The 26,316-nt window shown below is 38.4% G+C and overlaps 1 protein-coding gene and 1 pseudogene across 6 annotated transcripts in view; one reads left to right on the top strand and one right to left on the bottom strand.

Annotated features, from left to right (window-relative positions):
• Window positions 1-5,172: 5,172 nt before the first annotated feature.
• SNX14 (sorting nexin 14) overlaps window positions 5,173-26,316 on the bottom strand; it is a 108,568-nt gene continuing 87,424 nt past the window's right edge. For 5 of the 6 annotated variants that reach the window (XM_020976299.2, XM_078155250.1, XM_020976300.2 and 2 more), the window contains 6 exons: window positions 21,192-21,315; window positions 20,724-20,888; window positions 9,393-9,488; window positions 7,610-7,701; window positions 7,262-7,318; window positions 5,173-5,385 (listed from right to left, as the gene is read on the bottom strand). In XM_020976299.2, the coding sequence (XP_020831958.1) occupies window positions 5,347-5,385; window positions 7,262-7,318; window positions 7,610-7,701; window positions 9,393-9,488; window positions 20,724-20,888; window positions 21,192-21,315 (573 nt within the window). In that variant the 3' untranslated portion in view covers window positions 5,173-5,346. Of the gene's footprint in view, window positions 5,386-7,261; window positions 7,319-7,609; window positions 7,702-9,392; window positions 9,489-12,997; window positions 13,141-20,723; window positions 20,889-21,191; window positions 21,316-26,316 lie in introns of those variants that run through there. The other variant, XR_002322329.2, reaches the window with a different exon arrangement.
• LOC110200899 (lon protease homolog, mitochondrial pseudogene) lies at window positions 13,164-16,061 on the top strand (annotated as a pseudogene).

Raw genomic sequence — 26,316 nt, 5'->3', positions numbered from 1 at the left:
AGGTTCCTTAAGAACTTTTGCCAGCTGAAAAGCGTAAAAACAAATCTCTGCCAACTTGACTTACAGAATGTTTGAGTCTGTGAATTCATTCCAGACCATCCCGTCCTGTACTTCAGTCCTTGAGGTGTCTCTGAACCTCTCAGACCGAAACACAATGAAATGGAAAGGGCAGTTAATTAACTGGGAAGGGCCGATTGCCCCAGGCAAATGCCAGGGACCTGGGCCACATGTGAAAGTCTAGGGCTTTTCCTTTTTGGGGTCCAGATCCCAAAGACATAGATTTTTCCTTTTAGGGATTCAGACCTTGTCCCCATCTTTAGGCAGCATCAAAAAGATTCCTGGTGCTGTTTTATTCATCAAAAAGTGTTAATAACCTATACCCTCTTCCTCAAATACAAATTCAACACAATTCAACTTTTAAAAACATATATTTCTAGACATAGCCAATATGGCAATTTGTTTTGCCTGGCTATGGATATTGCTTACAAGGGGTTCTCTTTCCCTTTGTTTTCCCCCCAGTGGGGTGGGAGGAGGTAAAAGGGAGTAAAAAAAAAATGCTCATTAAATTTTCATTAAAAAGAAGAAAACAAGCATTTATTAGGTGCCAACTGTGTTCCCAAAACTGTGCTAAGTGATTTACAAACATTACTGCATTTGATTCTTAACAATAACCCTGTGAGGTAGGTAAGAACATTAAGCTCCATCTCCTAATCTCCTTCCCAACTTTAATAATTCCTTATCTTTAAAACATGCCTAGGGCTTCCAGAATCACAGAATTTGTGAGTTGGAAAGTACCTCAGTAGTAAAGTAGTCCAACTCATCCACGAAATAATCCCTACTATGATATACTCAACAACTGGGCATACAACCTCTGCAGGAAGATGTCCTAGGTGGAGAAACCCACCACCTTTCAAAGGAGTCCATTACGCCTTTGGGAAGTTCTAATCATAAGGATATTTTTCTTGACAACAAACCCAAAAATTACACTCATTGCTCCTGGTTCTGGCACTCTGGGGCCAAATGGAACAAATCTAATACCTGCTATACAAGGTGGCTCTTCACATACATGGTATGCCTTGTTCCTTCATTTGCTTTTCATATGACATGTACTCAAGGTCTTTCACCAACTGGTAGCCTTCCTCTGGATACTCACTAGCTTATCAATAACCTTTTCAAATTAAGGTGTCCAGAACTGAACACAATACTCCAGATAAAGGTAGGGTACAACACAACTGTCCATTCCCTATTTCTGGAAACTAAGCATATCTTAATGGAGACAAAGGTCAAATTAGTTTTCACTGCCATCTGATACTACCGATTTATATTGAGCTTGCAGTCCACTAAAACCCACAGATCTTTTTCAGAACAATGGCTTTGTCTCACTAGCTTGTACAGTGAAATTGATTTGTTGTGCCCAAGTTTATGACTTTATATTTATCCCAATTAAATATAATCTTATTAAAATTAAAATACTATTTGGATCCTGACTCTAATGCCCACTGTGTTAGTTATCCCTCATGCCAAACTTTATGTCATTTGATGAGCATGCTATCTATGCTTTTATCTAGTAAGTGATAAAATGTTAAACAACAAAGGGCCAAGGACAGATCCCTAGGGTAACCAGGGATCAATAAAGGGAAAGTAGGTGTCTCTTACTTATCTTAGGCAGTCTACTGGATACCTCCTGCCATACTGCCATTGAACATTTAACAAGTATTCTTTGAGTCCAGTCATCCATCTAATTGTATTAATATCTCATGTCTCTTCCACAAGGATGGTTTAAGATAATTTCTAAAAAGCCTTGGCTAAAATAGAGGACAATCATATCCATAGCATTTCCTCATCTATTAGTTTAGTAATCCCATTTTTAAAAAAAAGGTATGAGATTAGTCTTATGTAATACATGCAGCTAGGTGGCTCAGTGGATAGAGTGCTGGACCTAGAATCAGGAAAACTGAATTCAAATCCAGCCTCAGACACTCACCAGCTGTGTGACCCTGGGAAAGTCACTTAATGCTTGTCTGCCTCAGTTCCTCATCTGTAAAAAAATCCAAATGGGGTCATGAAGAGTCGGACATGACTTAAATGACTGAACAATAACAAAATAAGTCCCACACAACTTGTTGGCAGGTTTACGGAGACTATTATTCTCACTCTCTTCCTTTCCATTAAGTCTTAGAAGAGCCTGAAGAGAGTGGTCCTTGTTCTCCTTAATTATTTTGCTTGTTATACTCCTCACCCTGGAGTACTAGGAAAAATCACCTATACAATGCTTCAGTTTGGTACACATCTATGGCGTTTCTGAAATGTGGTAGTAAAAAAGTACTCAGTGTATAAAGCAAATCGGGTATAGCCACCTATTTATTTCTTCCACACAAAAGAAATGCTAAAACAAACACACACACACACACACACACACACACACACACACACACACACACACCCTTTTAGCTAATATTTAAACAAGGAGGGACAGTAATTTCTAAGTACCGTTTTGTCCCAGGAGGCTGACATTTAAAGCAACAAAATATGAAATATTTTGTGGGACTGCTAAATAGACATTTCACCTTCAATTCCAGGTCCATATCCTCTAGTGAGCCAGGCCTGGAGTTGGGCTCACCCACAGTGGGTGGTCATCTTCTCCAAAGAGCACTGTGGTAGTTGCTGGGGCTCTTCCTGAAGTACAGTTGGCACTGAAGACTCAAGGAACTCCCAACTCACAATGCTGCCCTCAAGGCTTGAAACATCCATCATAGGATGGCTATTCAGTCGCCTACATTCAGGAATGAAACAGAAGAGGCAGCTCAAGACTCAATCTAGGGCTTGCCTTGATATGACATGTCTTCTATTTTATACTAATAAGCACTGTGTTGATCTACCTCCTGGACCCCTTGTGGGACTTTCTGAAGAGGGAATGTTATAGGCTGCACATCTGGAAAGAGAAAAGAAAAAAGACAAAATGGAATCTGTCTCTTCTTTTTCTTTGTTTTTGTTTTAGGCTATTAGGGTTAAGTGACTTGCCCATGGTCACACAGCTAGTAAGTGTCAAGTGTTTAGTCTGAGGTCGGATTTGAACTCAGGTCCTCCTGACTTCAGCGCTGGTGCTCTATCCACTGCGCCCCCTAGTTGCCCCCCCCGTCTCTTCTTTTTAATTGAAGGACGGCGCACCAGGGTCACAAGGTAGGAAGAAGGGCCAAGGGATCGGTTATACTATACTGTATCTTCTGAAAGCACACAAGTCCTTTAGGATGTGACCAGCAAGAAGCATCAGGGCAGCTCAACACATGCTCCATGAGTGGTGTTCTGTCCAGAAGACAGCACGGGGCCTGTTTATCTACCATTACCTGGTATGATCTGTTCTAGAATTCTCCCAGGATTCCCATCAAGCTCATTGGTTTAGAGTTGGCAGACTAAGTTGTCTTCCCCTTTTTTTTGAAAATTGGGATATTTGTCCTTCTCCAATCTCATGGCTCTTCACCTGTGTTCTATAGTTTTTGAAATATCACCAACATGACTCAGTACTAACATCTTCTAGGTTTGTTTTTGTTTTTTTTTTCCTGTTAACTGAAGATGAAGTCCATTAGGGCCAGGTGAATTAAGTCAATTGAAAGCAATTAAGTGCTTCTCTTATCTTAGGCACAAAGTCCTTATTTTTACTCTGTCATTTCTGAGCAAACAGAAACAAAATGAGACTGGAGCAACTCTTCCTTTTGTTTTTAGTTATTGTTCCACCCACTGTCTTCGAAGGTCCTGTTCTCTTTGATTCTCCTCTCCAAACTGCCCCCCAAACCAAACCAAACCCAACCCAACCCAACCTTCTCTTCATTGTCCTTGGCTTCCCTCTGCAGCCTCAGCTCGCTCTGTGTTGTAGCACACCTGAAACTATATTTACAGGACCTTCCAACACTTGTCTCCACTATGCCTGGCCTTGCTTCTATCTTCTGCCCATTTTTCACACAGAAAGGTTCAGATGAATTATAGGCTAGGATGCCATGGAATAAAATGTTTCAGAAGAAGTCAGGCCAGGAGGAATGAGAGATATTCAAGAATAAAATTCTGAAGCCACCAAGGAAGAATTCCAGTGAGGAGGAAAAATGGTATTTGTCTTAAGGGACAAATTAAATTTAGAGACAGAAAAACCCTTTCTCCTCACCTCTGCCTCATGGAAAACCTAACGTTCTTCAAAACACAGTTCAGGGGGCCAGGTAGGTGGTGCAGTGGAGCCCAGCCCTGGAGTCAGGAGGACCTGAGTTCAAATCCAGCCTCAGACACATAAACACTCACTATCTGTGTGATTCTGGGCAAGTCACTTAACCCCAATTGCCTCACCAAAAAAAAAAAAAATTCAGGTACCACCTCCTAACCAGGACCTTCTCTAATCCCCCCAGTTATCAGTCTCCATCTTGAATTCACTTTGTACATTCTTCGTCTTTAATTAATTACTTGCCACATACCCTGCTGAAGCATGCTATGGATCATTTAGTCTTATGTCTGCTCGTCCACTATACCTTCCAGGACCCTAGAACGGTTCATCCACCCTGCAGTTTAATTTCCTATATTTGTATGTTGTCTCCCCATTGGAATGTAACCTCCCTGACAGCAGGAACTGTCTCAAATTTCTATTCGTAGCCCCAGCAGTATTTAATAGATGCTTCAAGATCCAAGAAAGGCAGGGGAGGGATGGTGCTGTGGGAAATGCATTCATTAAAAAAATAAGAGCAAATAAATGAGTTGACTCTATGTTGAAAATCAGTATCATGTTTTTATGCTTCTATACCACAGTTCAGAATTTCTCTCCCATCTACTGTCATGTCAGGCAGATACAGTTTTTATCTTCTACAGCTGCTCCTTAAAAATTTCAATACCATTGAGAGGCAGCCTGATTGAGAGGACTGGGAGCTGGCTTTGGAGTAAGTCCCATTTCTGAAACATACTGGCTGTGAAAAGCTGAGCAGTTCACTTTCCTTCTCAATGTTCAGAGGAACTAGGACTGTACAATGCAAAACAGTTGCCCGTCTGCATTGGGAGGGGGAATTTCTTGAACATAAGCTCCCTACACGGCTGCTACCATAAATCTAGAAAAAAATGAAAACTGCAATACCAAAGAGAAGTATGATTTGGAAAAAGTAGAATTAAAATTTAATAAAAGGAAAATTCAATTTCAATCAGTAATAAGTTTTTGTTAGTCTTTATTAAAACAGAAAAACAATACAATTTTCAGACACTGAATTACATGATATTTACAAAAATATACAAGCAAAGAATAGAAGATATCTTATCTCTTCTGTACTAGTGGTATGGTAGGTTTCAACTGTTCTTTTTTCTTTCTGTACAGATCCCAGCTTGTTAAATCCAAGATGATAGAGAAGTAACATCCTTTTGTACCTAGAGTAAAAAAAGGAAATTCAATCAATATAATACAGAGCAAAACAAGCATTTCCAAATCAAACTGTGTCAATAAAATACTAAACAATTCTTTTTATTAAATTGCCAAGTTAAGATATATAGGACTAATTAAAAGTCCAGATAAACAAACAGCATTCAAATAGCAACTCCCACTCCTCCTCATACTGACAAGACATTCTAGCTTTGGTCTTCACTTTTCTCCCAGTTACACTCTTGATTCTCTGGGCTTCTCCACCAAGCTCCAGCAGCCCTCTCCCCCTGGAAGGTACCTCTACCCCAGCAGCCTCCTTCTCTGATTAGTTATTTCCTCCCAGAATCTCCATTTTAATAGAGAGAAGAAGAGAAAAAGGGAAGGAAAAAGAAAGGACGAAAGGAAAAAACAACTACAGGAAGGATGGAAAGAAGAAAGGAAGGAAGGAAGGAATCTTTTAAGTGCCTACTAAGTGTTAGGCACTGTGCTAATCCCTTTACAAAAAGTATCTCATTTGATTTTCAAAACCCTGAGAGGTAAGTGCTATTAGGATCTCCAATTTAAACTTAGGCAAGACAGAGGTTAGGTGATTTGCCCAAGGTCACACAGCTTAGTGCCCAAGGCTGAATTTTAGCTCAGATCTTTCTGATCCCAGGCACAGTGCTTCATGAATTATTTTGCTTAGTGATCTCATCAGTTCCCATAGATTTAATTATCATCTCTGTATTAATCATTCTTAATCTACTTATCCAAGCCCTAACCTGTCTCCTAATTTCCATTCCCATTTCTAACTGTGCCTCATCTCAAACTGGATGTCCCATAGACATTTTAAACTCAACATGTCTAAAACTGAACTTGTTATCATTCCCCCAAAACTGTCCCCTCTTCCAAGAACTTCCCCATTACCAGCATCTTCCCAGTCACCGACACTTACAACCTTAGTGTCATCCTCACATCCTCATTCTCACTCATCCAACATCCTGTACACTGTGTGGCTTGCTTCAAGACAATTCAAAAACCTCTTTCTAAAGGAGGCCTTTCTCAGTTCCTCCCAGTTACTAGTGCCTTCCCATCTGAGATCACCTTCCACTTACTATCTAACTTGTATGTACCCAGTTATTTAAATGTCATATGCAACATTAGAATGAGAGCTCCTCAAGGGCAGGGACTGTTTTCTCTTTGAGTACCTAGAATTTAGCACAATATCTGGCACAAAGTATTTAACAAATGCTTGTTGATATAATATTTCAATTCCCTATTTCCTGGGCTTCTGTGCTTTCAGGCCCACTTACTCTCAAATGCTGCTGACAAGGCTTACACAGTATCAGGCTCTGCTGGTGACCTCAAGAGATTTCTAAACCGTATTTCCCCCTGCCCCCCATCTCAGTAAATGCCTGTTGAACTATTACTTGAACCTGATCCTGAGCCCCCCCCCCCGCCCTTGTAGTTAGTTTTATAATGTCGATGTTTATATTCCAACTCCACTCTAGAAGGAAAGCAACAGGTACCTCATGTCTTTCTACTCTGTTTGACCAGAAAGAGATGGGGAGGAACAAAGCTGAAGCAGCAAGGACTCAGTTACTTCCTAAACAAATACAAGTTCATAGAATAATAGATCTGAGGCTTGGAGAGACCTTACAATTTATCTAGTTCAGCTTCTTTATGTCAGGGAACTGAGGCCCTGGGATGTTACATGAATTTACTTTAGCTCTATCTTTGTATATGATGGATTGAGGAAATTAGAAAAGTCATTAACGATAAACATTATTTTTTAAAAGAACTGTAGCCAAAATCTCAACTCCTATGTTTCTAATAATATAAGTGGCAGCAAAAGTTTTGAGAAAAAAAAAATCAAAGACAATAAAATGTTTTGTCATTCATTACCTTATTGAGTTCTGGGAAAAGCTCCTGTATCACAATGTCCAATAGAACATAAGTCAACTAACATGCCAAAAAAATAAAGAGGAAAAATTTGTATTAAAAGGTAACAGTCAAAGAAAGTTGTAAAATTGCCCAACACCACATTATTTCTCTTGACAACTACTGTCTCCAAAGCAAAGTGGTTTAAATCCACAGTTAACAGTATGCCTGACATCCACAGAATTTCTTGGTTTGGAGAAATTCTAATATAAATAGTTATTCTTGTGCTCTATCCCTGGCCTCATACAACTAAAGGACTCTACTACCTAAGACAATGTTTGAGAGAAAGATTCCACCTTTAACAAAGGGTACCTGTTTGTTGAGCACTGGCTGCTGGAGGCCATCAAACAGAAGTCTGATACCTTCATACTTAGCTTCATCACCAATGCATTTACCTATAAGATCTAAAGAAAGCAACAAATATTAGGATTAAAAAAAAAAAGATTACTGTAAAATACTTAAATCCCCATCCTGTTTTGAGCCATTGTCTCTATCTCTGTCTTTCTCTCTCTCAGGTTGACATCATGCATTACCCTTTTAGCCTTTATATAAATATTTGTTGTTTTATGTTTCATTAAAATTTTTAAATGGCATTGCTCCCAACTTTAGAGAGGTAAAAATAACCTAAAATAAAAAGCTTTAATTCATTTTACAAGGTCTATACAGAAAACAGGTTTTTTCTCATTTATCTACTCAAGAAAATTTAATTTTTCATTGTCATGAATACACTTAGCCAAGTTAATTTGCTTTAGGTCATCTCTGTATTCAACACATACTGAAATACCTACTACATACTAGGAAATAGGGATAGAAAGACAAAAAAGCAGACAGTCCCTGCTCTCAAGGAGCTTATTAAATTCCATATGCAAGGGATCAGACTAGTTTTAACCTGTCTAACCATTTAAACAATCAATTTATAACAACCATTTGTTAAAAGATCCACAGTGTGGCCAGGCTCTGTGCTTGGTGCTGGGGATGTGGTTGGTCAGTAATTTTCAGTTGTATCCAACTCTTCATGACCCCTCTCTGGGGTTTTTGGTGGCAAAGATGCCATTTCCTTCTCCAGCTCACTTTACAGACAAGAAGACTGACGCAAACAGGGTTAAGTGACTTGCCTACCATCGCACAGCTAGTAAGTGTCTGAGGGCACATTTGAACTCAGGAGTCTTGCTGACTCCAGGCCCAGCAGTCTATCCATTGTGCCACCCAGCTGCCTAGTACTGAGAATACAAAGACAAATGAAATAGCTCTTCCTTTCAAGGAGCTTCTATTCTATAGGGAGTAAGACAACATGTACACATATAAGTACACAGAACATTTACACAAAATAAATACAGTGTAATGTGGGGGATGGGTGGGACTTTCAGGAAAGGCCTTATGCAGAAGGACGACCTTAAAGCTAGACATTAAAGTAAAACAGAAATTCTAAGGGGTAGAGAAAAAGAGAGGGTACATTATAAGCATGGGGGACAGTCTGTGTAAAGTCATGGAGAAGGAATATGAAATCCTATGTAGGTGAAAAAAAAAACCATTTCGTTGAAACCAGCTATATGGTTACATGCAAAATGTGTGTGTGTGTGTGTGTGTGTGTGTGTGTGTGTGTGTGTGTGTGTGTGAAGGGGGAGAGGATATGGTGATGACTAACTTAACTACAATTTATTAATAAAATGTTTCTCAGAAGCTATTTATCAAATGTCCTTAGAAACTTCAAGATTTAGTAGTTAATTCATTCAATAATTTCACGTGGAAAACAAGATTTTTTTCTTGTAATCCTTTAATCTAACTACTTTTTAATCTTTTTTTATTAATTTATTTTGATTTATCAACAATTAGTTTTGAGTTTTAAATTTTTCTCCCCCTCTCTTCCCTCCTCCGTCCCCAACACAGTGTGCAATCTTAATCTAACAATTTTTAATAAGACAATGTGTAACTGGAAACACATGTATATCATCCTTATTAACTTTGTGAAATAAACATTTTATCCTGAAATTAGCCGTAACTTACTTTATTTTGTGACTTTAGTAAAGTGTAATAATTCAGATTTTACAGAAGAAAATCGAACACGTATCTTAATTATTTTCTACAAATACTGCACCTGGAATGTAGTTCATCATTTCTTCAAAGGTCTGTTTTGCTCGTTTCTGCTTGTCTTGGACAGAACGAGGTTCAGTGTTTTCACAGAACACAGCATCTGAAAGGACAAAACAGAAAGGTCTGTGGAAATTCTAAATTGTTTATGGCCAAGACATCAAGCTACACAAGGAATAGAATAATAGTCATTCTCTTTTCCTAAAGTTCATTCAAAGTTTAGCCAATAAGCAGCAGTACTTTCTGTCCTCACTCCTGTTCCTAGGATTGTCCCATCTGTCTACTCAAGAGAAAAATTCCCTGTCCAGGCTAAGTAACAATTATATTAAGTAAATAGAAAAGTCTGAAAAGCGTACAATCTTGATTGAGGACAGATTAAAAATTGGGAGGGATGACTTCTAGATGTATATCCCAAAGAGATCACAAAAAAGGGAAAAGGACCCACATGTACAAAAAATATTTATAGCAGCTCTTTTTGTGGTGGCAAAGAATTGGAAATTGAAGGAATGCCCCTCAATTGGGGAATGACTGAACAAGTTGTGGTATATGAATGTAATGGAATACTACTGTTCCATAAGAAATTATGAACAAGCAGATTTCAGAAAAACCTGGAAAGACTCATATGAACTGATGCTGAATGAAGTGAATAGAATCAGGAGAACATAAGTCATTGAAAAGTATTGCTGTTACTATGTACAAACTTTGACAGACTTAGCTCTTCTCAGCAATGCAAGGATCTAAGACAACTCCAAAAGACTCATGATGGAACATGCTATCCACATCCAGAAAAAGAACCATACAGTCCAAATGCAGACCAAAGCATACTATTTGCTCTTTTTTTGGGTTATTGTTTCTTCTTTATCATGCTTCTTCCCATTGGTTCTAATTCTTCTTTACAACATGACTAACGTGAAAATGTTTAATATGAATGTATATGTAGAGCCTACATAAGATTATACCCCATCTTGGGGAAGGAGGAAGGGAGAGAGGGTAAGAAATTTGAAACTCAAAATCTTATGGAAGTAAATATTGAAAAGTAAAAACAAATTAATTTTTTAAAAAATTTTTTAAAAAGACACACCTAACTTTAAAAGGCCCTCACTCAGGGTCTTTGGTCATTGAGAGAGGCCACTGACCCAATTTATTGGTTATTGCTAGTCTAACTAATAAGCTGATCATGCTAAGGTCCTTGGCTTTTTGGCTGAGATGGCCAGTGTGACCTATTTCATTAACAGTTTAATGTATCACTATTAATAAATCATTGTTTTGCCCAGAAAAAAAAATTGGGAGGAATAGATATTTGAAAAGCTAAGAGACCTAGAAACATTTACAAAAAGACCTACGTACTTCCAAAAAATCTTATGTGGGGCTTTTTTGTTGTTGTTTTTTGAGGTGTTTTTTTTTAGATGAAGACCAAAATCTTTACTTTTTAAAATGTTCATAGATTTTTTTTCTTTTTAAAACATTTATTTTTAAATGTTCAGCTCCAAGTTCTCTCCCTTACTTCAGCCACTCCTCCATATATTAGGAAGGCAAGCACTATAATCCCCATTATACATATTATGTCATGCAAAGCATACTTCCAAATTAGTTGTGCTGCAAAAATAGGCAACAAAAAGTAAATAGGAAGTAATAAAATATTTTTTTAAAAAAATCATTTATTTATTTTTGATTTTCAACATTAGCTTTTATAAGCTTTTGAGTTTCTAAATCACTCCCCCCTACTCTTCCAAGACAGCATGCAATCTGAGATAAGCTATACATATATCATCATATTAAACATATTTCCACATTAGTCATGTTGTAAAGAAGAATCAGAATCAAAGGGAAAAACTATGAGAAAGAAAACACAAAAAACAACAAAAAAAGAGAAAACAGTATGCTTCCATCTCCATTCAGACTCCACAGTTCTTTCTCTGGATGTGGATAGCATTTTCCATCATGAGTCTTTTGGAACTGTCTTAGACCACTGCATTGCTCAGAAGAGTTAAGTCTAACAAAGTCTGTCATCACATAATGTTGCTGTTACTGTGTTCTCATCAGTTCATGAAAGTCTTTCCAGGTTTTTCTGAAATCTGCCTGTTCACCATTTCTTATGGAACAATAGTATTCCATCACATTCATATACCACAACTTGGTCAGCCATTCCCCAATTGATGGGCACCCCTCAATTTCCAATTTGTTGATACCACAAAAAGAGCTGCTGTAACTATTTTTGTTCATATGGGTAAATTTCCTTTTCCTTTGCTCTCTTGGGAAGTACTGGTATTGTTGGGTAAAAGGACATGAAGTTTGATAGCCCTTTGGGTAAAGTTTCAAATTGTTCTCCAGAATAGAGCAGCTCACAAGTCCACCAACAGTGCATTACTGTACCTATTTTGCCATGTTCCCTCCAACATTTGTCATTTTCCTTTTCTGTCATGTTGGCCAATATGATAGGTGCAAGGTTGTACCTCAGAGTTGTTTTTGTTTGAGTTTCTCAAATTATTAGTAATTTAGAAAATTTTCTCCCTATGATTACTGATAGCTTTGACTTCTAAAAATTTCACATTCATATCCTTTGACCATTTACCGACTGGGAACGGCTCTTATTTTTATAAATTTGGCTCAACTCTTTATATATTTCAGAAATGGGAACTTTATGAGAGAAACTTGCTATAAAAATCCACACCTCCCCTCCTTGACCCAGCAACATCACTACTTGGTCTACATCCCATAGAGATTAAAGCAAAAGAAAAAGGACTTATATTCACAAAAATGTTTGGAATAATTGAAAATTGGGGGGATGCCCATCAACTGGGAAATGGCTGAACAAGTAGTGGTATATGACTGTGATGGAATGTTATTGTGCTATAAGAAATGATGAGCAACATAGTTTCAGAAAAACCTGAGAAGTATTATATGAACTGATGCAAAATGAAGTAAACAGAATCAGAAGAACACTGTACACAGTAACAAGAGTACTGTAAGGACAATCAACTGTGAAAGACTTATGGACTCTGATCAAGACAGTGACCAAATACCATTCCAAATGCCCTGTGATGAAAAATGCTATCCACCTCCAGAGAGAACTACTTTTTTCACTTTATGTTCCTTGCTTTTTAATGTTGGTGTTTTATTTTTCACTATGGCCAATATATGTTTTGCATGTCTTCACATGCATAACTGATATCATATTGCCTGCCTTCTCAATGGGAGGAGCAGGACAGAGTGAGAGAATTTGGGAGTCAAAAGAAAAAAAATTGTTTCTAATTAGAAATTAAAGAGAAATAAAATAAATAAATAAAATTAATTAATTAATTTGAAAGAAAGGTAACTAAATAAATATAATGAATGAATAAATGAGAAAATTTTCCCTGGTTTTTAGCTTTCCTTCTAATTATTGGCTTTGTTTGTGTAAAACCCAAATTATCATTTTACCTCCTGCGAGCCTCTCTCTTATTTGATCATAAACTCGTTTTCAAAGACATCTTTGAACAAGAATCTCTAGCCAAAAACTTAAGTATCTAAAAGAATTGATATTTGAGGAAGATGGGCGGCCCCCCCTCCCCCCCCCCCCGCAGGCGGGAGGATGGCTTCCCATCATTTGCACACAGGCTGCTCATGCTCTACCTGTAAATCTAAGGATGGAGGCACAGTGGGTGGAATCCTTCACTACAGGCAGAAATAGCCTATGGGATAATCCTGTCAAAAGAGGCGGAAATGATGCAAAGGGGATCCCATCACAAGAGGCGGAACTGTCATGCGGGCAGATCCTGTCACAAGGAAAAGAAATGAAGTGAGGCAGCGGTGTGCTCAGGAAGAGGCGGCATGGCGGCAAGCTCAGGCTACTTGTGCCTGTGGGGAGCCGTCAGGAGGCTAGTGCTGGCCTGCGGGCCAAGGCCTCCCCAGCAAGCTGGTGTTGGGGGGCCGGGCCGCGGGCTCCACCCAGCCTGGCCGCTGCTGCTGAATCAGCGGGCGAGTGGCGCTTTGCCAGCCCGGGCTCTGTGCGGCCCGGGGCCCCCTGCGTGGGGGGCGGGGGAGTGGCGGGACCTGTGGGATAAGGCCGACATCCAAGGCCACTGCACCTGGGCAGGATGCCAAGGCGACCACTACCATGGCAGCCCCGAGGGCGGTGTTGAGGCCTGGCCTGGGGCCTGCGCAGGCCCCAGGGGTGGGAGCGAGGAGGGCCCAGCCACCAACGCCCTCACACCGGTGATGATCCCGGAAATCTTCCCACACGTGCCGCTCATCGCCATCACCCAGAACCCCGTGTTTCCCCGCTTCATTATGATCATCAAGGTTAAAAATAAGAAGTTGGTTGAGCTGCTACGGAAGAAAGTACACCTTGCCCAGCCATATGCCGGTGTCTTTCTAAAGAGAGATGACCACAATGAGTCTGATGTGGTTGAGAACCTGGATGAAATTTACCACACTGGAACTTTTGTCAGCATTCATGAAATGCAGCTCCTAGGGAACAAGTTTAGATAATAGTCATGGGACACAGAAGGATTCCTATAAACAAACAACTAGAGGTAGATCCAGAAAATGAACAGAAAGGGAAAAAACCCAAGCTAACCATGGAGGCAGAGGAGGAACAAAGTGCCAAGAACCAGGTGGTGGACCTGGTTTTGAACAAACCTGCCACCAGTTCTACAGATGAAATGCTTATGATAGAAGTGGAAAATGCAGTCCACGAAAATTTCCAAGTCAATGAGGAAGTGAAAGCCTTTATTGCAGAAACTGTGAAGACAATTCGGGATATCATTTTTTTGAATCCCCTCTATAGTCTGTGATTCAGATGATGCAGGTTGGGCAGAGACCTCTGGACAATCCCATTTTCCTGAGTGACTTGGGGGCAGCACTGACAGGAGCCACATCTCATGAGCTACAAGATGTGCTGGAAGAAACGAACCTTCCAAATCGGCTCTACAAGGCCCTCGCTATGCTCAAGAAGGAATTTGCACTTAACAAACTGCAGCAGCATCTGGGCCAGGAGGTAGAAGAGAAAATCAAGCAAACTCACCACAAGTACCTTCTGCAAGAGCAGCTAAAAATTATCAAGAAAGAGCTGGGCCTGGAGAAAGATGACAAAGATGCCATTGAGGAGAGATTCCGAGAATGTTTAAAGGAGCTTGTTGTTCCCAAGCATGTCATGCATGTGATTGATGAGGAGATCAGAAAATTGGGCTTTTTGGACAATCATTCCTCAGAGTTCAGTGTCACCTGAAATTACTTGGACTGGTTGACTTCCATACCCTGGGGAAAGTATAGTGATAAGAACCTAGAGGAAGATCATTATGGCATGGAGGATGTTAAAAATCGCATCTTGGAATTTATTGCTGTGAGCCAACTCCGAGGATCAACACAAGGGAAGATCCTTTGTTTCTATGGCCCTCCAGGAGTGGGCAAGACAAGCACTGCTCACTCCATTGCAAGAGCTTTGAATAAAGAGTATTTCCAGTTCAGTATGGGAGGCATGACTGATGTAGCAGAAATCAAGGGACACAGGAGGACATATGTTGGGGCCATGCCAGGGAAGATAATCCAGTGTCTGAAAAAGACCCAGACAGAAAACTCCCTTATTCTAATAGATGAAGTAGATAAGATTGGGCGGAGCTACCAAGGAGATCCCTCTTCTGCACTGCTTGAGCTTCTAGATCCAGAGCAAAACTCCAGCTTCCTGGATCACTACCTAGATGTCCCAGTAGATCTGTCCAAGGTTTTATTCATCTGCACAGCCAATGTTATAGAAACCATCCCTGACCCCGTGAGAGATAGGATGGAGATGATCAATGTCTCTGGCTACGTGGCCCAGGAGAAACTCGCCATTGCAGAGCGTTACCTGCTCCCTCATGCCCGAGCCCTACGTGGTCTGGATGAAAACAAGGCCAAAATCTCATCAGGCGTGTTGACCCTTCTCATCAAGCAGTTTTGCCGGGAGAGTGGTGTCAGAAACTTGCAGAAGCAGGTGGAGAAGCTGTTAAGAAAATGTGTCTCTAAGATAGTCAGTGGGAAGATGGAGTCTGTGGAAGTAACACCTGAGAACCTACAGGACTTTGTAGGGAAGCCCATTTTCACTGTGGAACGCATGTATGATGTAACACCACCAGGTGTGGTCATGGGTCTGGCATGGACAGCCCTGGGAGGCTCTACCTTGTTCATTGAGACCTCGCTATGGCACCCCAGGGAAAAAGACAGCAAAGATGGGAGCCTAGAGGTGACAGGTCAGCTGGGGGACATTATGAAAGAAAGTACCAGGATTGCATATACATTTGCTGGGGCATTCTTAATGCATGAAGACCCATCCAATGATTTCCTGTTGACCTCGCACATCCACCTGCATGTGCCTGCAGGTACAACCCCCAAGGATGGCCCCAGTGTAGGCTGCACCATTGTCACTGCACTACTCTCCTTGGCCATGAACCAGTCCATTCGGCAGGAAGTGGCCATGACATGGGAGGTATCCCTCACTGGCAAGATCCTTCCTGTGGGAGGCATTAAGGAGAAGACCATTGCAGCCAAAAGAGCAGGGGTCACCTGTGTTATCTTCCCCGCAGAGAACAAGACGGACTATTATGATCTTGCAGACTACATCACTGAAGGTCTAGAAGTGCACTTTGTGGAGCACTATGATGAGATCTTTGATGTCGTCTTTCCCCAGAAGAAACTAATGATGAACTTTCAGAGGCCCTGAGGGTAGGGGAGGCTTCAGCCAGACATATTCCAGAGGGTAGGCAACTTGGAGAGAAGCTTCAAGGATCAGTGCTGATAAGCAGCTAAGTAATATATATATATATATATATATATATATATATATAATACATGCATATATATATATACATGCATATATATATATACATGCGTATATATTATATATATATATATATATATATATATATATATATATATATGTATATAGCCTGAAGAACAATTTACCTTAGAGAAGGCCTGTTATGCCTGAAAATGTTTTATAATAAAAACCATTTGCATTCTACACACACACACACACACACACACACACACACACACACACACACACAAAAGGATACTTAACTCAAGTTAAACCAACTAGCAACAAACTATAAGAATCCTAAAACTCCTAGACTGGCTAAAACACTAACCTTTTTAGAAGGTTCTTCAGAGAAACTGAAAAGGGGGAATAAATAGAAAAAAGAAGAAGAAGAAAGGGAAGGGAGAAAGAGTAATCCCAAAGTGAAACTCCTATCTTTGTCAGGGAAGTTCAGATCAAAGAAACCTACAAAGTTACTAACAAGAGACAGAGGAACTTTGTTTTAGAGTGATTTTGCAAAGTCTTGAATAACAGAAATTATAGTAAGAAAGCATTAGAATGACTGAAGAAAAGAGAAACTTGATCATTTTAATGGACTAAAATTCACAATAAAATGAAAGTCACAGGATGGATTAAAAAGCTGAAAAATCCAAGTATATTCAAACTGAAACAGTAGTCTAAATTAAACTATGTTAAAACTGCCAAATCAACTTACTCATTTCACATGACTTCTCCACTTCATCTCAGCTACACATGCAGGGGTGTCACTGTATATGTACAACTGATCACATTTCATTCCATCTTCTCTCAAAGACTGTCCCTTCTATCATCCTGACTTTCACTTATCTTCAGATTGTCTCTGTCTACTGGCTGCTTCCCCACTGTCTATAAATATGAGCGCATCTCCCTCAACCTCAAAAAGTCCTGGCTTGATCTGTCCACTCTAACTAACTTTACCATCCCATACCTCTCCTCCCTTTTGTGGCTAAACTGATTTAGGCCATCAACAATTAATGACTCTACTTCCTTTCCTCTCACCTTAACTCTCTATAGTCTGGTTTCCAACTGTATCATTCAATAAAACTGCTCTCTCCAAATTTAACTGTGCTCTCTAAAATGCCAAATCTAATACCTGGTTCTAATCCTTTTCATGACCTCTCTGTAGCCTTTGACAATGTCAATCACCCTCTTCTTGACATTTTTTTCTTTCTAGGTTTTCATGACAGTATTCTCATCTTGAGTTATCTTCCCTCCTATTTGACTGATTTCTCTCAGTTTCCTTAACCTGGATTTTCATATAGGTGACTACCAATCTTCATAAGTGACCCCAAAGGCTCTGTGTTGGGCCCTTTTCTGTTCTCCCTCTATCCTATTTCAATTGGTAATTTCATCAGTTTCCATGGATTCAATTATCATCTCTATGCTGATGAATCTCAAATCTATCTATCCAGCCCTATTCTTTCTCCTAAACCTCCAGCTTCCCATTTCCAAATGTCAACCAGATGTCTCTAAACTGCACGTCTCATAGACATCTTGAACTCAACATGTCCTAAACAGAATTCATTATCTTTTCTCTAAAACCTATGGTAAGTAGAAAAGGGACGCCCAATGTTTGCCCAGTGCTATTAGTACTATCAGGGCAGCTGGGTGGTGCAGTAGATAGGGTATTCAGCCTGGAATCAGGAAGACGACTCCTACCGAGTTCCTAATCCAGCCTCAGACATTTATTGGTTGTGGGATTCTGGCAAAGTCACTTTACCCTGTCTGCCTCCATTTCCTCATCTGTAAAATGAGCTGGAGAAGGAAATGGCAAACCACTCCAGTATCTTTGCCAAGAAAACTCCAAATGGGTCATGAAGAGTCAGACACAACTGAAAACCCACTAAACAACAACTACCTAACTTTCCTTTTACTGTTGAAGATGATACCATCCTTTCAGTCAACCAGACTCACAGCAGAGGTGTGGGCCTCAACTCCTTATTCCCATCCCCCATATTCTGTTGCCAAGACCTGTTGATTCTGTCTTTGTAACGTATCTTATATATGCCACCTTCTCTCCTCTGACACTACCACCACCCTGGTGCAAGCAGCCTTCTGGTTAGGATCCCCCACTCCAACCCGTCCTCCACTCAGCTTGTCAGAGTGATCTTCCAGAAGTTCAGTTATGATCACATCATCATTTCCCCCACCCAATGCCCCCAATTCAAGAAATGCCAGTGGCTGCCCATCACCAAGATCAAATATTAAATCCTGTTTAGCATCTAAGCCCTTTACCACCATCCATACCACCATCTTTCCAATCTTCTCATCTTACTTCTTTCTCCTCTGATCATACACTTTGAGATCCAGTGACACTGGCTTCCTTGCTTTTTGTTGCAAAAGATACTCCATCTTTTGACTCAGCATTTTAACTGGCTGTCCCCCACGCCTGGAATTCTGTCCCTTCTCACTTCTGACTCCTGGCTTCAAGTCCCAGTTAAAATCCTACCTTCCAAAAGAAGCACTTCTCTGCTACCTTCCCTCTCTTGACTCCAATTCATCCTGTATGTATCTTATTTGTACATAGATGTTTGCATGCTATCTCCCATATTAGACTATGAGCTCCTTGGAAGTAGTGTCAGATTTTTGTCTTTTGCCTTTCTTTGTATCCTCAGCACTCAGTGTAATGCCTGCCATATAGTAGGCACTTACAAATGCTTACTGACTGATAAATGTAAGTGGAAATAATGACAATAAAGCTGAATCTCAACCAGAAAACATTTTTTAAAAAGAAGGCAAAATACATTATACGTGAAAGCATTTATACAAGTGCGAGCATATCAAGTCTAAAAACATCTAATAATTTGAAATTAAAATTTGTAAAGGAAAACAATCTTTCAAGAAAAACTACACAAAAATAGAAATGGAAGATTTTAAACACACCATCATCAAAATATGATAAATCCAACAAAAAGATTAATTAAGAAATCAGGGAGCTAATCAGAGTATTAGATAATTTAGATCTAATAGATACATGGGTATCTCAATTTTAAAAATAAAGAACCTTTTTTTCTTCAACGTTCATGAAACCTTCAAAAAAACCTAATCATACACTGGGCTACAAAGATGAAATAGGGAAAAAAAAATAAAAAAAAGAGATCCTATACACTATATTTATAGATATAATAAAATGAAATTAGTAATAAATAATGATGCAATGAGGTGTAGTGGAATCTAAAAAATTATGTATTCAAAATGCTGGGGAAGGGAACAGAAACATTTATATTTATTTTTAAGCCTGCACAATTGTTTCTTATTCTAATTTCCATTTCAACAACAATTCACCTCAAATGAACTTTCTCTATTCTCTTCTAAAAAGTTTTTTCTGCTGTACATTTCCATATGAATGTCCCCCAAGTACTTCAAGCTTATTAACAAAAACTCTTCATCTCCCCCAGCCATCCACCCCCCCAAAACAAACAAACAAAAAAACCCTGCCCTTCTTATTAACTTCTACATGCCTTTTAATGATGCCAACATTCTCTTCAGTAACTGAAGCTAAAAACCTCAGAATCAGCAACTCCTCTTCACTTTGCCACATCCAATGAGGTACCGAATCTTTCTGCTGCCACCATAGTTCAGATTCCCATTACCTGGACTATTATAATTGCCTCCAAGTTGGTCTCTCCCTAATCCACCTTACAAACTTCTGCTTAAGTAATCTTCCTAATGCATAGTTGTGATTATAATCATGATTCTCTTGAAAAAAACTGCAGTGGTTCCTCATAACCTATTAGGTAAAATCTAGACCATTTAGATTAATGTTCAATTGTCTCCCTGATCTAATTCCAGCTTATCTTTCTTATGTCTCAAAGTACTCCCCTTAATGCACTACACTGTATACTAGTACTTTGTTCCCTGAACTCAGTGTTCCTTTTTCCTTTTCTCTTTATGATTCCTCATGGCACATCCTGGAAACCTGGAATGCTCTCCTGAGTTCTCCCCCAAACTGTGCCAATTAAAATCTTTCTTGTTCTTCAAGGCCCAGCTGTCAATCCCTAAATGAAGCCTATCTATAACTCCGAAGTCATAAATTATTTCTCTCCTCCCTTGAAACCTTTATACATTGTTTGCCCCATTTCTATGCACTTATATTCTATTTTTTTACTCAATAGTTATGTTATGTTTTATATCTCATAAGAACATAAACTTCATGTAGGCAAAGATGATGCCTTATTTAGCTTTGCATTCCCCTCAGTGACTAGCACAGTATGTATAGTAAGCACTTAATAACTGTTTTTTGGGTAAATGACATTCTGTGTTCTGAAATGACTTCTTTAATGGAATATAGTTTTAAATTTTTATTTCAATTTAGTATGCAGTATTGCTGCATTTTGTAGAAAAAAAGATCATACTCCAAAGGAATATTAACACAGACAATATGCACGCAAATCTTTCTCCAAAGAACCACAATATTTACTTGGCGAAGTGATATAGATATATATATATATATATGTATATATACATATATATGATAATTACTCAAAAGAACACACAAAACATAATACAAAAATGAAAAATACAAACCTCTGAGAAGTGTTATAAGGGAGACCAAACGGTGCTCCTGAAATAGCTGCTCTAGTTTGTACTGTAGATAGTAATCAGTATATGTCTCTAAGGTGTTTTTCAAGAGGATTCGTATTCCCATCAAGAAATGATGAAGCCAATCAGGAATCCGAAAAACCACTCGACCTGAAAACAATGATATGGCATAAATTCTTAAAATAAACTGGTCTTTTTTTTTGACATTTATGAGTAAAGCATATATATTATGCTAATTGTCAAGTCAACAATGTTGCACCCCCAAAGACCATTGATTAAGAACTTTAACATGTCAGTGTTCAATTCTGATTGACACACTGTGTTTAAAAAAAAAACCATCTTACTCTCCAATTTAAAATAGATTCTGAAGTTGGACTCTTTGTGGATGCATCACTTGGCATCTGACATAAAACCAAGTGAAAGATTAACACGAGGAAAAAAATCATCCCTTACCTACATACATTAAGTAATCATAGACACCCTCTACGGTCATCATCTCCATAAAATAATTCTGATTTTGTTTTCTCTCTGTGTTTTCAGCACGATTTGCATTGTTCTTGAATAGGTCATTGAAAAGCTGAAAATTCAAATTATGAATAAATATTTTACTACAGATTAACATTAAAGAGATGTCATAACTCTTCATGAACCAAAAGAAAAAACTTGACAATGATGTTGTCCCCCTCCTACAAACCCATACACTAATAATTGATTCTATAAAAATTAAATTGGCGTTAACACCATGTGAAAAGCAGATTATTTTAATCAGCACAACTCCTGTGCAGATCCCATATTACATATGGCATGTTATTTTCAGTGTAGCTACTACAGAAATATCATTAACCACATAAAAACCCTAATCTGTTATTGCCAAATGATGCAAACTGAATATGTACAAGGAGGATTTTTAACCAGAGAACAGAGCTAATTTTGCTATTAAGAGTTCTTAGATGGCACTCTTATGAATGGGTGCTCTTTAACCAAGATTTGTTTCTTCTCAAGTTTAATAGTTAATATGAGTAGTGCCCTAGGGAGCACAGAAGTATTAGGAACAGATCTGAGCATATACATCACAACATCCCAGAAGAAGGAAACCTCCTCATGGGCAAAGACTATTTTCATAAAAACAGTGCATAGGACAGTGCCTTGTATGTTGCTGGACCTTAACAAATGTTTGCTGAAATGAAAAAAGATTAAATATAATAAAATCTAATACTTCTAGCTGGCCAAGTTATCAGAAAGCACATGTAAAAACATTACTATAAGGCTAATGGTTAAATCAAAATTAGCTATTAGAACCACCCATTCTTTACAATAATGACAATTATTTAACTATATTATTAATAATGTTAAAGATTTTTTTCTTCTTAGACTTGACATTTATAACTCCTATGAGAAAAGAAGCTCAATAGTCAGTCAACTAAATCTGATCACATCCAATAGTCAACATTAGTACTGTATTGTCAAAATTAAAGGACATGGTGTTTTCCTTTTAGTTTTGCTGTTGTTCAGTTGTTCAGTCATGTCTGACTTTTCATGACACTGTGGACCACAGCATGCTAGCTCCTTCTGTTCTCCACTACCTCTCAAAGTCTCTCCAAGCTCATTTTCATTGTTTCCATGATACTCTATCCATCTCATCCTCTGCTGCCCCCTTTTCATTTTGCCTTCAATCTTTTCCAACATCAGGGACTTCTCCAGTAAGTCCTGCCCTCTCATTATGTCGCCAAAGTATTTAAGCTTCAGCTTAAGAATTTGACCTTCCAGTGAATAGTCTGAATTAATTTCTTTAAGTACGGACTGATTTGCTCTCCTTGCTGTCCAAGGGACTCTCAAAAGTCTTCTCCAGTACCACAATTTGGAAGAATCAATTCTGTGGTGCTTAGCTTTCCTTACTGTCCAACTCTCACAGCCATATATTGCTACAGAAAAAACATAGCTTTGATTATACGGATCTTTGTCTGCAAGGAGATATCTCTGCTGCTGTCCAAGATTTGCCATAGCATCCCTTCCAAAGAGCAAGCATCTTGATTTCATGGCAGTGATCTTTGAGACCAAGAATATAAAAATCTAACTAATACTACTTCCATTTCTTCTCCCTCTATTTGCCATGAAGTGATGAGACCAGTTGCCAAGATCTTAGTTTTTTTGAGTTAAACTTTAAGTCAGTTTCAGTACTCTCTTCTTTCACCCCTCATCAAGAGGGATCTTAATTCTTCACTTTCTGCTATCAGAGTGGTATCATCTGCAAATTTGAGATTTCTGATATTTCTCCTGGCAACCTTAATTCTGGGTTTAACTGAGGAAAGAAGGAAAGCAAAAGGGAAAAAAGAAAAGGAAAGATATACCCAACTGAATGAAGAATTCTAGAAAATAGCAAGGAAAGATAAGGTTTTCTTAAATAAGCAATGCAAAAAAATAGAAGAAAACAATAGAATGGGAAAGACAAATCTCTTCAAGAAAATTAGAGATATCAGGGGAACATTTTATGCAAAAAATGGGCATGACAAAAGACAAAAATGGTAGGGACCTAAGAGAAACAAGAAATTAAGAAGAGGTGGCAAGAACACACACTAAAAATTATTCAAGATCTTAACATTACTGATAACCACAGTGTTGTGGTTATTGATCTATAGCCAGACATCTTAGAGAATGCAGTCAACTGAGTCTTAGAAAGTACTGCTAACAATAAGGCTAGTGGAGGTGATGGAATTTCAGCTGAGCTATTTAAAAATCCTAAAAGATTATGTTGTTAAAGTGTTGCAGAAGGGCAATGTCGAGGAATGTTCAGATTAATAAACAACTGCACACATTTCACAGGCCAGCAAGGTTACACTTAAGATTCTGTATGCAAATATGTGAAGCAACAGAAGAGCAAGCTGGTTTTCAGAGGCAGAGGAACTACAAACTGCCAGCATTTGCTGGATTATGGAAAAAGCAAGGGAATTCCAGAAAAACATCTACTTCTGCTTCACTGGCTACCATAAAGCCTTTGGGGGGATCTCAACAAAATGTTTTAAGTCCTCAAAGAGATGGGAGTACCAGATCATTTTGTTTGTATCCTGAGGAACCTGTATGCAGGTCAAGAAGAACAGTTAGAACCAAACATGGACCAACTGATTGGTTTAAGATTAGAAAAGGAGTAGAATAAAGCTGTATGTTGTCACCTTATTTATTTAACTTTCTTCTGATTATCTATTAATAAACTAACTGCTTTGGGGGAATATACTGGGTAAGAGGGTCTGTTTCAGTATTTGTTGGGATGTGTTTGTTGTACCAAAACGTGTCAAGACGGTTTTTTTTTTTAAAGATAGTACAAAGGACTCAGGAAGGAAGATGCCATCTACTTCCAGAGAAAGAAATTATAAATAGATGTAATCATAGCATGGTTTTACATACATAAACATACATACATACACACACACACACAAACATATACACATATTTGTGTCTAATGGTAGCCATCTTTAGGAGGAAGCAGAGAGGGAGAGAAAAACATATAAAAAGTACACAGCAAGGAATAAATGAAAATTTACAAGGAAGGATTGAAAGCAGAGTAGTTTTGAAAACAATGTGTAATACTTATATTTTTAAGAAAGTAAATGTGAAATGTAAATTCACGGTCTTATAGTGAATCTTCTTTTTATATTGTGATGTGAACATGGAAATGTTCTTTTTTTCTTTATGTATTTAAGTTCAAAATGCATTTTTTTTTCAAAAGGACAAAGTTAGTTCAATATGGACAAAAGTAAATAACACAAATACATATAATATGGCCAACTCCTGAACTGTAACAAAACTGACAAGTATTTTTAATTCTAAAAAACAAATCTTCCTTTTAGACACTACTTCTGCTTCCTACCTTCTTCTCCTAAAACCCCCATTCCTAACCTCCAATCTGAGTATCAAGTAGAATTTCATTTTGCTCATTCTTTTCTTAAGACCCCAGGATAGTGAGGGACAACTAGAACTTTACCAAGCCAGCCTATTCCAAAGCCCAGGACGTTCCTGTTGTTTGTTATTTTATCTTCCTTCTGTTCTGCAGAACTGTAGCTATGACCAATAGAATTAGTTATCATTAGAACTGGATATTCAAAATTCAAAACAAAGATTTTTACTCAAAGGCATTTTGTCTAGCAGGCATCATACTCATCTACAGTTTTAGGCCTGGGTCATGACTACATATAGAACTACATTAGCAAAGTTTTAGTTAGTAAAGCAATGAAAAATTTAAGCAGTGCTATTCAACTCTGAGCATTATGACACAAAAGTCTAAATTTGGGGGGCAAACCAATACCCACATTTCATCCAGAGGTAAATGAAAGCAAAGGCACAAAGTAACATAAACTGATCCCCACAGTCTTAGAAAGATAGCTACCATTATTTAATATTTACTTCAGTTCAAAAGCACTAAGTGGTATATTTATACAGTTTTTCAAATAAAGGAAACTACAATGAAAAAGAACTATAGACCCACAATTCCAGCCACACAAAATTGGTTCCTTCTATATAAGTGGTTCCTAAGAGATGTTATCATTCAGTTCTAAATCAAGTCACTGTCCTAGCCCCACCCCAAAGTGTTCAAAAAGCTGATAAAGGGGGGGAAACTTACAAAGCAGCATGTCAATTTGCCTTAAAAAGTAATTTCAAAACTCAGATAATGGAGTCAAACCCATTTTTAAACATTTTTAACACTCCCCTTAAAAACACAATTTTAATATTTAATATTAAATAATAAAATTTCACATGAAATTTAGTATTTTAGGTGGACAAAGATTTTATATATTTTTCCTTTTTTTAACAACCAATCTACTAGATGCTGAAATGATTATTTTATCTTATATTAATAATCCATTATTAAACAGGGTCCAAGCCTTTTATTTCCTTATTAAGGGACTAACCCAAGTAGGTCAGCCAGTCTCTGAAGAACAAGTTTGACAGAGTAGACTAGCCTAATCCTCTGGGTACGTGCTCCAAGATCTTGGGCAGGGCCACAACCAACTTCTATTTTGAATGTAAACAGAATCTAATCTAGGTGAATTCCAGCCCCAAAGCATTTAGCCCATGTACCTGCATCCTTTCACTGGAGTTTAGGATAACCCAGTTCATGAAGGAGAAAACCAACTAGAGTGGTCTGGGTAGAGATGGATTCCTTTATCAGAAGGTGGCCCTGTCTCAAGATCAACCAAGTTCTTGGTAGGAGGAGCTGAAAACTTTTAGCCCGCCTCCTCATTAATGTGCCCACCCCCTCATTAATTGTTCACCAATCAGGGTTGATTTTCACCTGTTGGGGGACTGTCTGTCTTTTCTAAAAGTATATTAAGGCATTCAATATCTCCCCTTTAGGGTCTTTGAGTATCAAGAGAGACCAATGATCATCAATTTATTGATTATTAGCTATACTAATTAACAAATTGATGAATTACCCAGAAACTCTTGAGTCTCTCTGGATTTTTATTCCTCACAATATGTTTGATTAGATAGATATGCTGCTTTGTTTAAATGTTTCACAAAAGAATACTTACTCATATTAACACAACCCACATATTAACACATTAGTTTATTCCCATCTAAAACA

This window comes from Phascolarctos cinereus, unplaced genomic scaffold (assembly GCF_003287225.1).
Source record: "Phascolarctos cinereus isolate Bilbo 61053 unplaced genomic scaffold, phaCin_HiC Scaffold_5;HRSCAF=322, whole genome shotgun sequence".
In the NCBI taxonomy this organism is placed as follows: Eukaryota; Metazoa; Chordata; class Mammalia; order Diprotodontia; family Phascolarctidae; genus Phascolarctos; species Phascolarctos cinereus.
The sequence above is the reverse complement of the archived record's forward strand: the minus strand, read 5'-3'. Positions and strand labels throughout refer to the sequence as shown.